Below are 12,948 nucleotides of genomic sequence, written 5' to 3'. Positions count from 1 at the left end.
CACGCAACGGAAAAGCTTCAATATAAGCGGACGCGCACCTCAGCCGCCAACCCCAAACAGCGTTATAATTAGCGTGCCCTCACGGGGACTAGATGAAGATTGTGTCACACGTAGTATTAGCGTTGACTAGGTAACCGAGTGTACTATTATGCAGTATTTAAGTGATTTACGAAGTGCTGTTTTATTACCGGTTTATTAACCGAGTGTGGATCACTTTTTGGGTTAGTATTTAAGTGGTTGCTATGGTGTTTGCCCGATGCCATGGTATGTGGCTTATTTTAGACTGTTAGAATTTACCGTGTACAGGAGCGAGACACGGGTTGGGGATGTCTTTCCTAAATTTGGAGTTTTTTATGCTAATTGAGAGTGACCGACCTTTGACCTGGAGTGGCGAGTTGTCGGATTGGTTGAAGGAACGCGCAAAAGGGAGGAGGATAGAAAAATGGCCGGAAGATCTGAACTTGGTTACAGTGAGCGGAGTGAAGATTCAACTAAATCAGGCGAATAACTGTACTGATTCCCGACTGAACACCTGTAGCAGAGGAGGGGAATCATCCTGGTCGCCGCTGGAGTCAGCTGTGAGACTGAGGGAGTCTTGGACCCTGTGAAACGAACTTTCCATGAATGAAAGACGTTGCGCTCCCAGAAACCACGAGGCTGACGCTGTAACCCCGATTGCCTGCTGTTGTGTGGTGAACTTGGGACATCGACGAGTGATCAAGACGGCGTGGGATTTGCTGGTAAGCGAGCAAGTCGAGAGAAGACTCTGAGGTAAACCGTCTGGTTCATGTGTGATAGGCCGACTTCGCCATAACCGAGTATCACATTTGTCACGATAATAAACTGTAGTGATACTCAGGTCGACGACGAGTTGGATGTAATGTAGTGACCGTTTATTAGCGAGCTCGAAATCACTCTCTCCCTGGGTTATTTCCCCCACCGCTCCTGTTTCGGTTTCCCTGGGTTATTTATTGTTTCAATGTTGTTGTGCTGAGATATTGTCCGTGTCGGATCTTGAGTGCAAGCATTACATTTTGGATTTGTGGTTTGTTTGCCGCCAAAATTGTGTTCGCCAGCGCGCGAATTTTGGACACTTGCTCAAGTTGAACGGAAAATATGTCAACAACATGGTTGCTGGTTTCCACTGATTTAGTTTGATGTGTATAAGCTTTCACATTTATTGACTTTTTGTTAAACTTGTGACTTGTTATTTTTCTGTGTTTTCTGAGTTTTGTGGCATGCGTTATTACGATTTGTGAATATTGTGACGTCATTAAGACTATTGCCATATAAGGAGTTGCACGCACTTGGTAGCTGGTCGAGACTGTACTGGTGCAGAGCGTGGTGTAGTGCTGGCTGGTAGTTTGTGCAGTGACATTTGTAAAGAGACATTTGATTACTTGTCTTCACTGAACTGTAGAGATACCTTTTTGTGCATTGAGTGCTGTTTCAGCCACAACTGTGTAGTAGTAGCTGTGATTAGTGATTAATGTTGCTGCTTATGTATTGCAGTTTACTGATCTTGTATTGCATGACTGCTAGTTGTTTGATAATATACCGTTTGTTGTTTGGAATTATTAAGGTCTCATTATTTGTGCTAGCGTGTTTGTGGGTACAGTTAGAGCTGGTTCGACACAATACTTATCCATTGCCCTTGATTTGGATTGAGAGGACCGTTCTCTGGGGACTGTGTGTGCTGGCCCCCTTTTATACTGTGAGGAAAAATGTATGCTCCCCCTTCGTCCACTTCGGATCCGAAATATTGGTCCGATAGCCTGTTTGTGTTTGGTTGCCTGGCGACAAGTGGATGAGGGCGGGACATTGGCGCCCTACAACGTGCGGCTTTTGTGTTTATAAAACACTTTGGTGTACCAGCTGTACCCTTTGATGAGACCAGTAGATTGGCCTTGTGACTCTTTTGCCCTTTTTTGGACATTTCAGACGTTTTGGCTTTTTTTTTGCCCGCTTAGAGATTCTTTCTCTTGTTGTCTGATGTTGTATTTGTCCAGTGTTGCATGCTTTGCGTGTGAGCTGAATTTTCTATTATTGTTTGGCAATTTTGGTCAGAGTATTGAAGTTAGCCAGCATTTGAGTCATTGTCGAGACGTATCTGTGGTACATGTGCAGGAGTATTAACGTAATTAAGGGTAAGTACATTCTTATACACAGTGAGATATGGAAATGCGTGCAGGGGCTGCTGTTACCGGTGAGACTGGTGATTCACCCAGTGTGGCAAATACTGGGACACCTACCCATGGTGCCCTGGATCTCAGTCAAGGTAGGGGAGTAGCAGTGAGGGGTCGCATTTTTCCTGTGTCAGCGCCAGTAGGGCGACGCCAGATGTTGGGTAGGGGTCGTGGCGTCTTGCCATTGGATTTTGGTCGGGACTCCTTTCCCAGTGGCTGTGGTGAGCACCGACATGCTGGAGGTCCTATGGAGAATCGTACTGTGAGACTAAACAATGAAAGCATATACCGACAGCAAGGTGGTGTACCTGTAGAATTAAGTGATCAAGGTGAGTGTGGACAGAACGTTGATTTGGAATTTAGTTCCCCTGAAGGACGTTCCCGCTCGGGTATGTTACACACACTGCGCGTGCCTACATATCTGTCAGCGCGACCGAAACTGTCCACATTTTCGGGAGACAGTTCGCGGGCTAAATCGGATGCCGACTTTGAAACATGGTCGCAGGAAGTGCTTGCATACAGTGATTCTGGAATCGAACCGCCGTCGGTCGTTATCCAGACTGTTAGATCTACGTTGAGGGGCACTGCAAATAAACTCGTGATAAGAATGCGGCCGGACGCTTCAGTTGATGATATATTAGAGATGTTAAGAATCCGCTTCGGAGAAGTGGAATCTGGTCGCGTTTTGCTCAACAGATTTTTCGCTGACAGTGGGCAGCGAGAAAACGAGACTGTTGGCGATTTTGCCACGCGTATTGAGCTAGCGTTAGAAGCTGTAAGACGTCGTGGTGGTATACGCCCAGAGGAGATGGACGAGCTTCTAGCCAATCGTTTCTGGGACGGATTGAACGATGATAGAGTACGTGAAATAGCGCGCCACCAGCGTTGGGATAGCATGCCGTTTGATCAGCAGCCCTCAGTCGTACGCAATGCGGAGCAGGAAGTCCATGATCGGGCTGCCCGCAAGGACAAACTCAGGGTTAACTCAGAGACAAAGAAGACACCAGCTGCACGTGCTCATGTGACTGTAGTGTCTGATCAGGAGAGTATTTGTAATGAAGTGTTGGCTGCACCGGTACATGTGCAGAAGCAGTGGACACCAGAAGATCTTTTGCCTTGCAGAAGGCAATAACGCAGACAATGAAGCTCCAGCTAGATTCTGTTGCTGATCGCATGGACAGACTAGAGTCTAGACTGGACAAGTCTGAGAAGGCTCCCGTGCAGCCGAGTGCAACACCAGCGCCCCCAGCATCCTTGGCTACTGGTAAGCCTCGTGGATGTTTCAATTGTGGTGATGAAGGGCATAGGTTTCGTAGGTGTCCACTGCGTCGTGAACGAGACACTAGTAGAATGATCTGTTATCGGTGTGACAAACCAGGACACCCTGCCAGAGAGTGTCCAGACAGAAAGAAGGTCAGCCAAGACACGACTGGAAAGAGTAATCAGGATACACAGTCGCAGCGGCATGTTGGGTACACATGTAAATCTGGGAGAAAGAAGCAGTCATCTCTGAGAAAAGGTGATGGTAGCCATGGTAACCATGTTCTCATGATGCAGTCACCTGTGCTGGACAGAGTGGTGGGATCAGCATGCGAGGCTACTGTGATGGTGAATGGAGTCAAAGCAAGATGTCTATTTGATACAGGATCTCAGATAACTACAGTCAGTGAATGGTACTATAGAGAGCACCTAAGTGAGATTCCTATTGAACCCCTTGAGGAGGACCTCTCAGTTCGTGGAGCGGGTGGCCAAGTTGTTCCGTTTTTGGGGTACATGGTAGTCAGCATCACATTGCCTACTGATCTATTTGGTGAGAAGGAAGAGCATGATGTGCATGTATTGGTTGTCCCTGATACACGCTATAGTTCTGTGGTGCCAGTCACAATTGGCACAAACCTACTGGACATGTCTGCAAATGTGAAGCAGAGCTTGTTGACCAGAAAATGTGTGCAGAGCAACCGCATGTCTGCAACTGGTAGACGTGTGATTAAGCATTTGAGTGACCGCCATAAGTTCATTGGTAGTACTGGTCACTTGGGCATGGTCAAGGCAGCAATTGACAGACCTCTTGCCATCCGACCAGAGCAGGATGCCATCATTATGGGTGACTTGCCAAAGGGCCCTGATGGTGACAAGTATGTGGTTATGGTGGAGCCGATAATCAATATGAGAATGCAAGTGACTGCTGTGCCATCAGTCACGGTGTTGGAGTGCAATGCGTCTAGTTCAAGACTGCCAGTTCATGTGTTTAACACTACCAACAGGAATGTGTATATCAGACCCGGTAGCACTGTTGGAGAAGTGACGGCTGTGACCCGTGTTCAGAGTGCTTCAATGGCCAGGGAAGAGACTGAGAGAGGTGAGCACAATGACAGAGATCCAAGTGTTGTCGTCAAGGGTGTGAAGTTCAATCTTTTGGAATCTCCCATTGGTGGATCACAGATCAAAATGGTGCATAGTTTCTTTCAGCGTAACATTGATGCCTTCTCCTTGCATGATAATGACCTTGGGCGTTGTGACCTTGTGCAGCATCGCATAAGACTTAATGATGAAACACCAAGCCGTGAGCGTCACCGCAGAGTACCTCCTGCCAAATATGCAGAGTTGCGAGAGATCATCAAGGGCATGTTGGATAGTGGTGTTATACGTGAGTCTGACAGCCCATGGGCTGCACCAGTGGTCATGGTCACAAAGCGCGATGGAACCACAAGGCTGTGTATTGATTACAGACGACTGAATGCCAAGACTGTCCGTGATGCTTATGCCATTCCTCGCATCGAGGAGAGTCTGGAGGCCTTGAAGGATGCAGAGTGGTTTAGCACAATTGACCTTAAGAGTGGCTATTGGCAAGTGGCCATGAGTGAACAGGATGTTTCGAAGACAGCATTTGTGACGCCTGTCGGCCATTTTGAGTGTCTCCATCTCCCAATGGGGCTTTGCAACAGTGCAAGCTCATTTCAAAGAGCCATGGAGAAGTGCCTGGGCGAATTAGTCAACCAGTCGTGTATTGTTTACCAGGATGATGTGATCGTGTACTCCAAGACATTCAGCGACCATATCAGACACCTGGGTGAGGTGTTTAGGCGACTAAAGAGTGCAGACTTGAAGGTTAAAGCCAAGAAGTGTGAATTTTTCCGCCAGAAAGTTCACTTTTTGGGTCATATCGTGTCAAAGGAAGGAATTCGCACAGACCCAGTGAAGACCGAGGCGCTGCGTAACGGGCCCATACCTCGCAATGGGAGGGAGGTGAAGACATTCCTGGGGATGGCAAGTTATTATCGTCGTTATGTGGAAGGGTTCTCGAAAATTGCGAAACCGCTGAATGATCTTACTGTGGGATTGTATCAACATGCTCATGGCAGGAAGAGAAAACGACAGAACCCTCCTGAGTTTGCATGGACACAAAAGTGCCAACATGCTTTCGACTTACTGATTGAGAAGCTGACAAACCCACCAGTGTTGGCCTACCCGGATTATGACCTTGAGTTTGAATTGCATACTGATGCAAGCCTTATTGGACTTGGGGCTGCCCTTTATCAAGACCAAGGCAATGGTAACCGAGTGGTGGCATATGCAAGTAGAGGCTTGTCTAAGAGCGAGAGGAATTATCCTGCCTTCAAGCTTGAGTTCCTCGCATTGAAGTGGGCAATTGTTGACAAGTTCGGAGATATGCTACTGGGCAGAAAATTCAAGGTGGTTACTGACTGCAACCCATTACGGTATGTGATCAGCACACCGAAATTGGACGCAACGGGACATAGATGGCTATCAAAGCTAGCTGACTATGATTTCAGTATAGAGTATAGGCCAGGAAAGCAAAACGGGGATGCAGATGCTCTTTCTCGTAAGCCTGTCCAGGGATATAGCACAGATAGTGTTGGTTCGCCTCAATGGTTGAAATGGTTGCCTCCGGAGGAACAGGTGCGAGTCAAGATGGACAAGCCAGTGGTGCAGGCACTGTGCCAGTACCACTTGGCACCTATGGTTCCTGGACTGGAGATGGTGGGAGCGATGGCGAGCACAGCCCTTATTCCTGATGTGCGTTCAGTGGCACCAACGTCATTGACATCTGTATCACGAGAGGATTGGAGGCGCTTGCAACAGGAGGATTCGACTGTTGGGAAAGTGTTGGACTACTTTGAGAGAGGCAGTTTACCTGACAAGGCAGAACGTAAAACACTGCCAGCAGAGGTGAAGGTTGCCTTAAGGGAATGGAAAAAGTTTCAGTTATGCCGTGGAGTCCTGTACCGTCAGCGCGTGGATAACAATGGTGAGAGAGTGTTGCAGCTGTTCCTCCCCAAGAAATTCAGAGTAACAGCCATGGAGGCCTTGCACGATGATGTCGGCCATCTTGGACAGGATAGAAGCTTGGACTTGATGAGATCACGCTTCTATTGGCCTGGCATGACTGAGATGGTGGTTGAGTGGATTAAATCATGTGAACGCTGTACACGCAGAAAGATGACAGCTGATGGTAGAGCCCCAGTTCCATTGGTGAGTATCAAGACGACAAGGCCTCTGGAATTGGTCTGCATGGACTACTTGTCTATTGAACCATCAAAGGGAGGATGTAGGGATGTACTTGTGATGACTGACCATTTCACAAAGTACGCCATAGCTGTTCCTACTCGTAACCAGACTGCTAAGGTAACTGCGGATGCATTGATGGAGCAGTTTGTGCGGCACATTGGTTTCCCTGAACGCCTACATTCTGATCAGGGCCGAAACTTCGAGAGTGCTGTGATCAGGCACCTGTGTGATGCCATGGGAATTGTGAAATCTCGGAGCACCCCATACCATGCCCAGGGCTGTGGGATCACGGAGCGATTTAATCAGACGTTACTTGATATGTTGGGAACGCTGTCCAACTCTGACAAGCAGAACTGGAAACAGCATGTTAGTGCAGTGACTCATGCGTATAATTGCACGAAGCATGATGTGACTGGTTACACCCCGTATTTCCTCATGCATGGGCACCATCCTCGTTTGCCTGTGGACATATACTTGGGCTTGGTCACTGAGGATGAACAGGCAGAAGACATGGATGAGTATGTGAGAAACTGGCAGCGCAGTCTTGATGAGGCTTACCGAATTGTATCGCTTCGCATGGACAAAAAGAGCCTCATCAGCAAGTCGTACTATGATAGGAAGGCCAGGCAGTCTGAACTCTCACCTGGAGACCGTGTATTAGTGCGCAATGTCAAGGTGCGTGGCAAGCACAAGCTCGCTGACCAATGGGAGAAGGATCCATATGTCATTGTCAGGCAGGATGATCGTGGTATACCAGTTTATGTAGTTAAGCCTGAGAGGGGTGGTAAGGTACGAAACCTGCATCGTAACTTGTTGTTACCGTTTCATGCACTGCCAAGGCCCAGAGAAGCACGCCCAATGAGAAGAGAACTGGTCAAACCAGTCAAAAGAGTGAGGAAGCCAAGGACCAGAGCGTTGCAACGAACTACACAGGCATCATCGGAAGCTGACTGTGACACTGAAGGCACAGATACAGACTCTGACCGTGGGTACATTGTTACTTACCCGCGTGAGCAATGTGCTGAGAAGCGTCTACCTCGTGATGTTGCTGCTCATGCAACCCCTGAACCAATGTCGGTGGGGAGTGATGGTCCTGAGTTAAGAACCAGTGAGGAGGGCCCAGAACTGCTATTGCATATAGACCCTGATGTCACTGTATCCCCAGAGGTGGAAAAGGATCACGAGTTGGAGGTGAGTGCAGAAGTGGTGCCAGATGACACAGAAGCTGTCATAGAGACGGCAGCAGAGCCTGGTGAAGGAGCGATTGTCGCGTCTGAGGCTGATTGTGTTGTCAAAACAACCAGGTCAGACTCTGATGGTCGCCGCTACCCTTTGAGAGACAGAAAGCCTTGTTTGCGATATGGATTTGACTGTTCGCACACTCTAGTTAGGTCTGGCATCAATCCTGGTGCGCCAGCTTTTGTGCCTGTTAGGTGGAACAAGGCGGTCATTGGAGCAGGAGGTGATTGTTCACAATCCTGCTATTAGACGTTTGTGTAACCTTTCTTCGTCGGTTGCCTCCACACCCATAGTAGTCTGTGTTGTGGTGTGAGGAATTGTACTCCTCTTCTGAGGGTGGGAGTTGAGCACCTTTGCGAACGTACTGTTTAAAGTGAGCTTCGTCACTGCCCTGGTTGGGTCGCTACCACCCAGGGTCCCTTTTCCTTGTACTCTGTTCTATGTCGGCTGTGCATAGAGGATTGAGCCGTTCCTTTCTGTGGTGTAGCACAGAACACGAGTATTGTAGACTTTTGGGGTGTTGGGGTTGACTGACAGGTAGGTTGTTAGAGTTTAGTGTCATGTGGACAATGAGCATCTGTTGTGCCAGGAGTCGAGATGGTGGACTGTCATTGAGAGGTGAGATATCTGTAGGATGGAGTATTGTTTGCCTGACTTTGTGTGAGTGTGCGTGCTGTATACACTTTTATTTGTGTAGTGTCCTCTTCTTCCGTAGTTCTCTACTACATGATAGGGAGAGGGCGCTTTTTTGTCTATTTACCCTTGTAAATTATCCTGGGTCCTGCCTCTGTATTGCATGTTTTGTTATCTCTGCTTTAGGAATCTACAACTGCAGTCGGGGATGGAAGACTTTGTTTGATCAGCATGTGCCACACTAGCAAGAAGTGTCTGTAGAGGAGCAACTGGAGTTGAGCACAGTCCTTGAATCAGGAGTGCATGAACAATCATATGAGAAGACTTATTGGAAGGTTATTGGCAGGTGTGATAGTTGATTGATTACTTGTCACTTGGAAGGCAGGACAGTGGTCTTGGCTGTTGTCTTGCATTCCGGGGACGTGAATGCGTTTGGGGCCGGGGTGTGTCACACGTAGTATTAGCGTTGACTAGGTAACCGAGTGTACTATTATGCAGTATTTAAGTGATTTACGAAGTGCTGTTTTATTACCGGTTTATTAACCGAGTGTGGATCACTTTTTGGGTTAGTATTTAAGTGGTTGCTATGGTGTTTGCCCGATGCCATGGTATGTGGCTTATTTTAGACTGTTAGAATTTACCGTGTACAGGAGCGAGACACGGGTTGGGGATGTCTTTCCTAAATTTGGAGTTTTTTATGCTAATTGAGAGTGACCGACCTTTGACCTGGAGTGGCGAGTTGTCGGATTGGTTGAAGGAACGCGCAAAAGGGAGGAGGATAGAAAAATGGCCGGAAGATCTGAACTTGGTTACAGTGAGCGGAGTGAAGATTCAACTAAATCAGGCGAATAACTGTACTGATTCCCGACTGAACACCTGTAGCAGAGGAGGGGAATCATCCTGGTCGCCGCTGGAGTCAGCTGTGAGACTGAGGGAGTCTTGGACCCTGTGAAACGAACTTTCCATGAATGAAAGACGTTGCGCTCCCAGAAACCACGAGGCTGACGCTGTAACCCCGATTGCCTGCTGTTGTGTGGTGAACTTGGGACATCGACGAGTGATCAAGACGGCGTGGGATTTGCTGGTAAGCGAGCAAGTCGAGAGAAGACTCTGAGGTAAACCGTCTGGTTCATGTGTGATAGGCCGACTTCGCCATAACCGAGTATCACATTTGTCACGATAATAAACTGTAGTGATACTCAGGTCGACGACGAGTTGGATGTAATGTAGTGACCGTTTATTAGCGAGCTCGAAATCACTCTCTCCCTGGGTTATTCCCCCCACCGCTCCTGTTTCGGTTTCCCTGGGTTATTTATTGTTTCAATGTTGTTGTGCTGAGATATTGTCCGTGTCGGATCTTGAGTGCAAGCATTACATTTTGGATTTGTGGTTTGTTTGCCGCCAAAATTGTGTTCGCCAGCGCGCGAATTTTGGACACTTGCTCAAGTTGAACGGAAAATATGTCAACAACATGGTTGCTGGTTTCCACTGATTTAGTTTGATGTGTATAAGCTTTCACATTTATTGACTTTTTGTTAAACTTGTGACTTGTTATTTTTCTGTGTTTTCTGAGTTTTGTGGCATGCGTTATTACGATTTGTGAATATTGTGACGTCATTAAGACTATTGCCATATAAGGAGTTGCACGCACTTGGTAGCTGATCGAGACTGTACTGGTGCAGAGCGTGGTGTAGTGCTGGCTGGTAGTTTGTGCAGTGACATTTGTAAAGAGACATTTGATTACTTGTCTTCACTGAACTGTAGAGATACCTTTTTGTGCATTGAGTGCTGTTTCAGCCACAACTGTGTAGTAGTAGCTGTGATTAGTGATTAATGTTGCTGCTTATGTATTGCAGTTTACTGATCTTGTATTGCATGACTGCTAGTTGTTTGATAATATACCGTTTGTTGTTTGGAATTATTAAGGTCTCATTATTTGTGCTAGCGTGTTTGTGGGTACAGTTAGAGCTGGTTCGACACAATACTTATCCATTGCCCTTGATTTGGATTGAGAGGATCGTTCTCTGGGGACTGTGTGTGCTGGCCCCCTTTTATACTGTGAGGAAAAATTTATGCTCCCCCTTCGTCCACTTCGGATCCGAAATATTGGTCCGATAACCTGTTTGTGTTTGGTTGCCTGGCGACAAGTGGATGAGGGCGGGACAATTGTAAAGCCAAATCTATAACGTCACAGACAACGACATACATAAAAACCAGGTATGCAAGGTCACTACGACCTACTCAGTTAGGGCAATTAAACCAGCGAGCACAGATGACTCAGTGGTAGTTTGAAAGGCGAAGACGGTCAATGATCTGAATATTTTACGATAACAGAATTTTACTGGATACGGATATAATCAACGGATTACAACAGAATATTACCAATGTAGTTAACGCTTTATTCTGAACTGAGGTAGACCCTCGATATGCTAATAATCTCATTCTATACAGAACACACACTCCATTCAAGTAGCAGTGACAGGTACTGTATATCACTCACTCGAGCGTTTCTTTTTATTGTTAAACACAATGACAGAATACTTGGTGACGCACTTGTATGAACCGTTGGACTGGATACATGTTGCTGACCTCAGTTCAAAAGTTAAGCTAAAGTTCTATAACACATAATCGTATTTAAAGTAGAATTCAGTTGAAATGTAATAAATGACGTAAACTCGTACTCTTGTTTCGTTATACAAGTGGCTCTATTGTTACTGTATGTTGAGTATGTCGTACTGTGAACGCACTGAGGTACTAGATCTATATTTAGTTGAACTACCCAGTGTGCATTGCGATAATACTCTGCTGACACATGACTTGTCTTCGATACGAACCTAATTAAATAAGTTCCATGGAAATGAAGTTGTTACTAGTACTTGTTCTTCTTATTCAGATTTCACAAACAGGTAGGTTACTGAATACATGTCATATACTAAACTGTGTGTGATATCAAAGGAAATCTAGTAATACCGAAATTTTTACTTCCGATTTCGATACGATTTGGTCATTTACTACATGTTCAGTGACTTAACCATGACTTAATACAATTAGTCTTTGTTTACTAGTGTCTTTGTTTACTGCACGTAGTGTGGATACAAATATGAGAGCCACAGTTCGCTTCAAAATCAGCTCTACAAATTCGATTTAAATCCACAAATAACAAATCTGATTGAAATGTGACAGTTAAATTCGAACCGTATTGGTTTAGAAGGAAACATGGGAATGTTTTAATGTTTGTTTACAGTGTTTATATAATTTAGCACATATAATCTAGATACATCAATATGTTGTTCAGTGACATGGATGACTAAATATAATGAATGTCATAGAAGGCAATGTGACGCATTTTAGTAAGTTTAAATGACAAACAATTTGAAATTGCTAATGCAAAAGTATTACCAAGTAAAACTTGCATTGCGATTGATCCATCAAGTTCTGATTCTGAATTTAGGAAATTAACAAATTTATATGCCATAATGTTAATGACAAAGTGATAAATCATGGGTCTGTTGAATATCTGATGTTGAACGATTACATTTAACATATGGACGACTGCAAAATTAAAACTGTGTTCAGCATTGCTATCAGCAGCTTAAAATACGCATTTGTTATGTTTTGGTATACCGCTTTCAATATTTGTGGTGCTTAAATTACATTACAGCTTTAATATACAAGCTCTACAGATGTACCACTGAACTAGCTTCACGCCTTGGCATAGTAGTAGTATATTAATAAAAAGGAATTCAGTTATTTTTAAAACCAAGTAGATAAACTCTGGGAACCCAGGATGTACACATGCCAGCAAGTCTCATTTACAAAATGAGAAATGTGAATCCGTCTTACATTTCTGTGATCGTCTGGCTATCCGCGAAACCTTCAAAACATTCATACCAGCAAGTTGATGCAACATAATGTGGTGTATTTCATGCAGCAATGCCACACCTCAGCACACGATTGACAATGAAGCGATCAAATCGAACATAGAAAATTTGCTACAGCAATTACAAGGGACAAAAACGTTGTAGAATCGATGAATCATTGCAAGAATTCGCTAATTACGGTAGCAAAACGCTGACTGAACACTCGTCACTGTTAATACCACATGCAACGTCGAAGACTTGTAGTCTCAGTGTTTGTAAATAGAAAATGGTCGAATCATTCAAGCAATATTTACTCGAGTAGGATTACCAAGAAGGGTTGGCAGACAAATCCGTGAAAATTAAACTTTTTTGGGCTCATATGTCAGAGTAGGAGCTAAATGACTTAGATTTAGATTATTCCGGTTATTTGACATTCAATTGTTCAATGTAGATTTGTTACATTTACTAGATTGTCGGTTGTGATAAATGGTCATTGTCAG

At 45.4% G+C, this 12,948-nt stretch overlaps 1 protein-coding gene across 1 annotated transcript in view; it reads left to right on the top strand.

Moving 5' to 3' along the window:
* The first annotated feature begins 8,524 nt into the window (after window positions 1–8,524).
* The window catches only part of LOC146739003 (tyrosine-protein kinase receptor Tie-1-like), a 58,119-nt gene continuing 53,695 nt past the window's right edge, over window positions 8,525–12,948 (top strand). The window contains exons 1-2 of the mRNA XM_085504024.1: window positions 8,525–8,615; window positions 11,062–11,070. Of these exons, the coding sequence (XP_085360150.1) occupies window positions 8,525–8,615; window positions 11,062–11,070 (100 nt within the window). The remainder of the gene's footprint in view (window positions 8,616–11,061; window positions 11,071–12,948) is intronic.

The sequence above is a fragment of the Saccoglossus kowalevskii genome, chromosome 9, assembly GCF_978046115.1.
Source record: "Saccoglossus kowalevskii chromosome 9, keSacKowa6.1, whole genome shotgun sequence".
NCBI lineage: Eukaryota > Metazoa > Hemichordata > Enteropneusta > Harrimaniidae > Saccoglossus > Saccoglossus kowalevskii.
The sequence above is the reverse complement of the archived record's forward strand: the minus strand, read 5'-3'. Positions and strand labels throughout refer to the sequence as shown.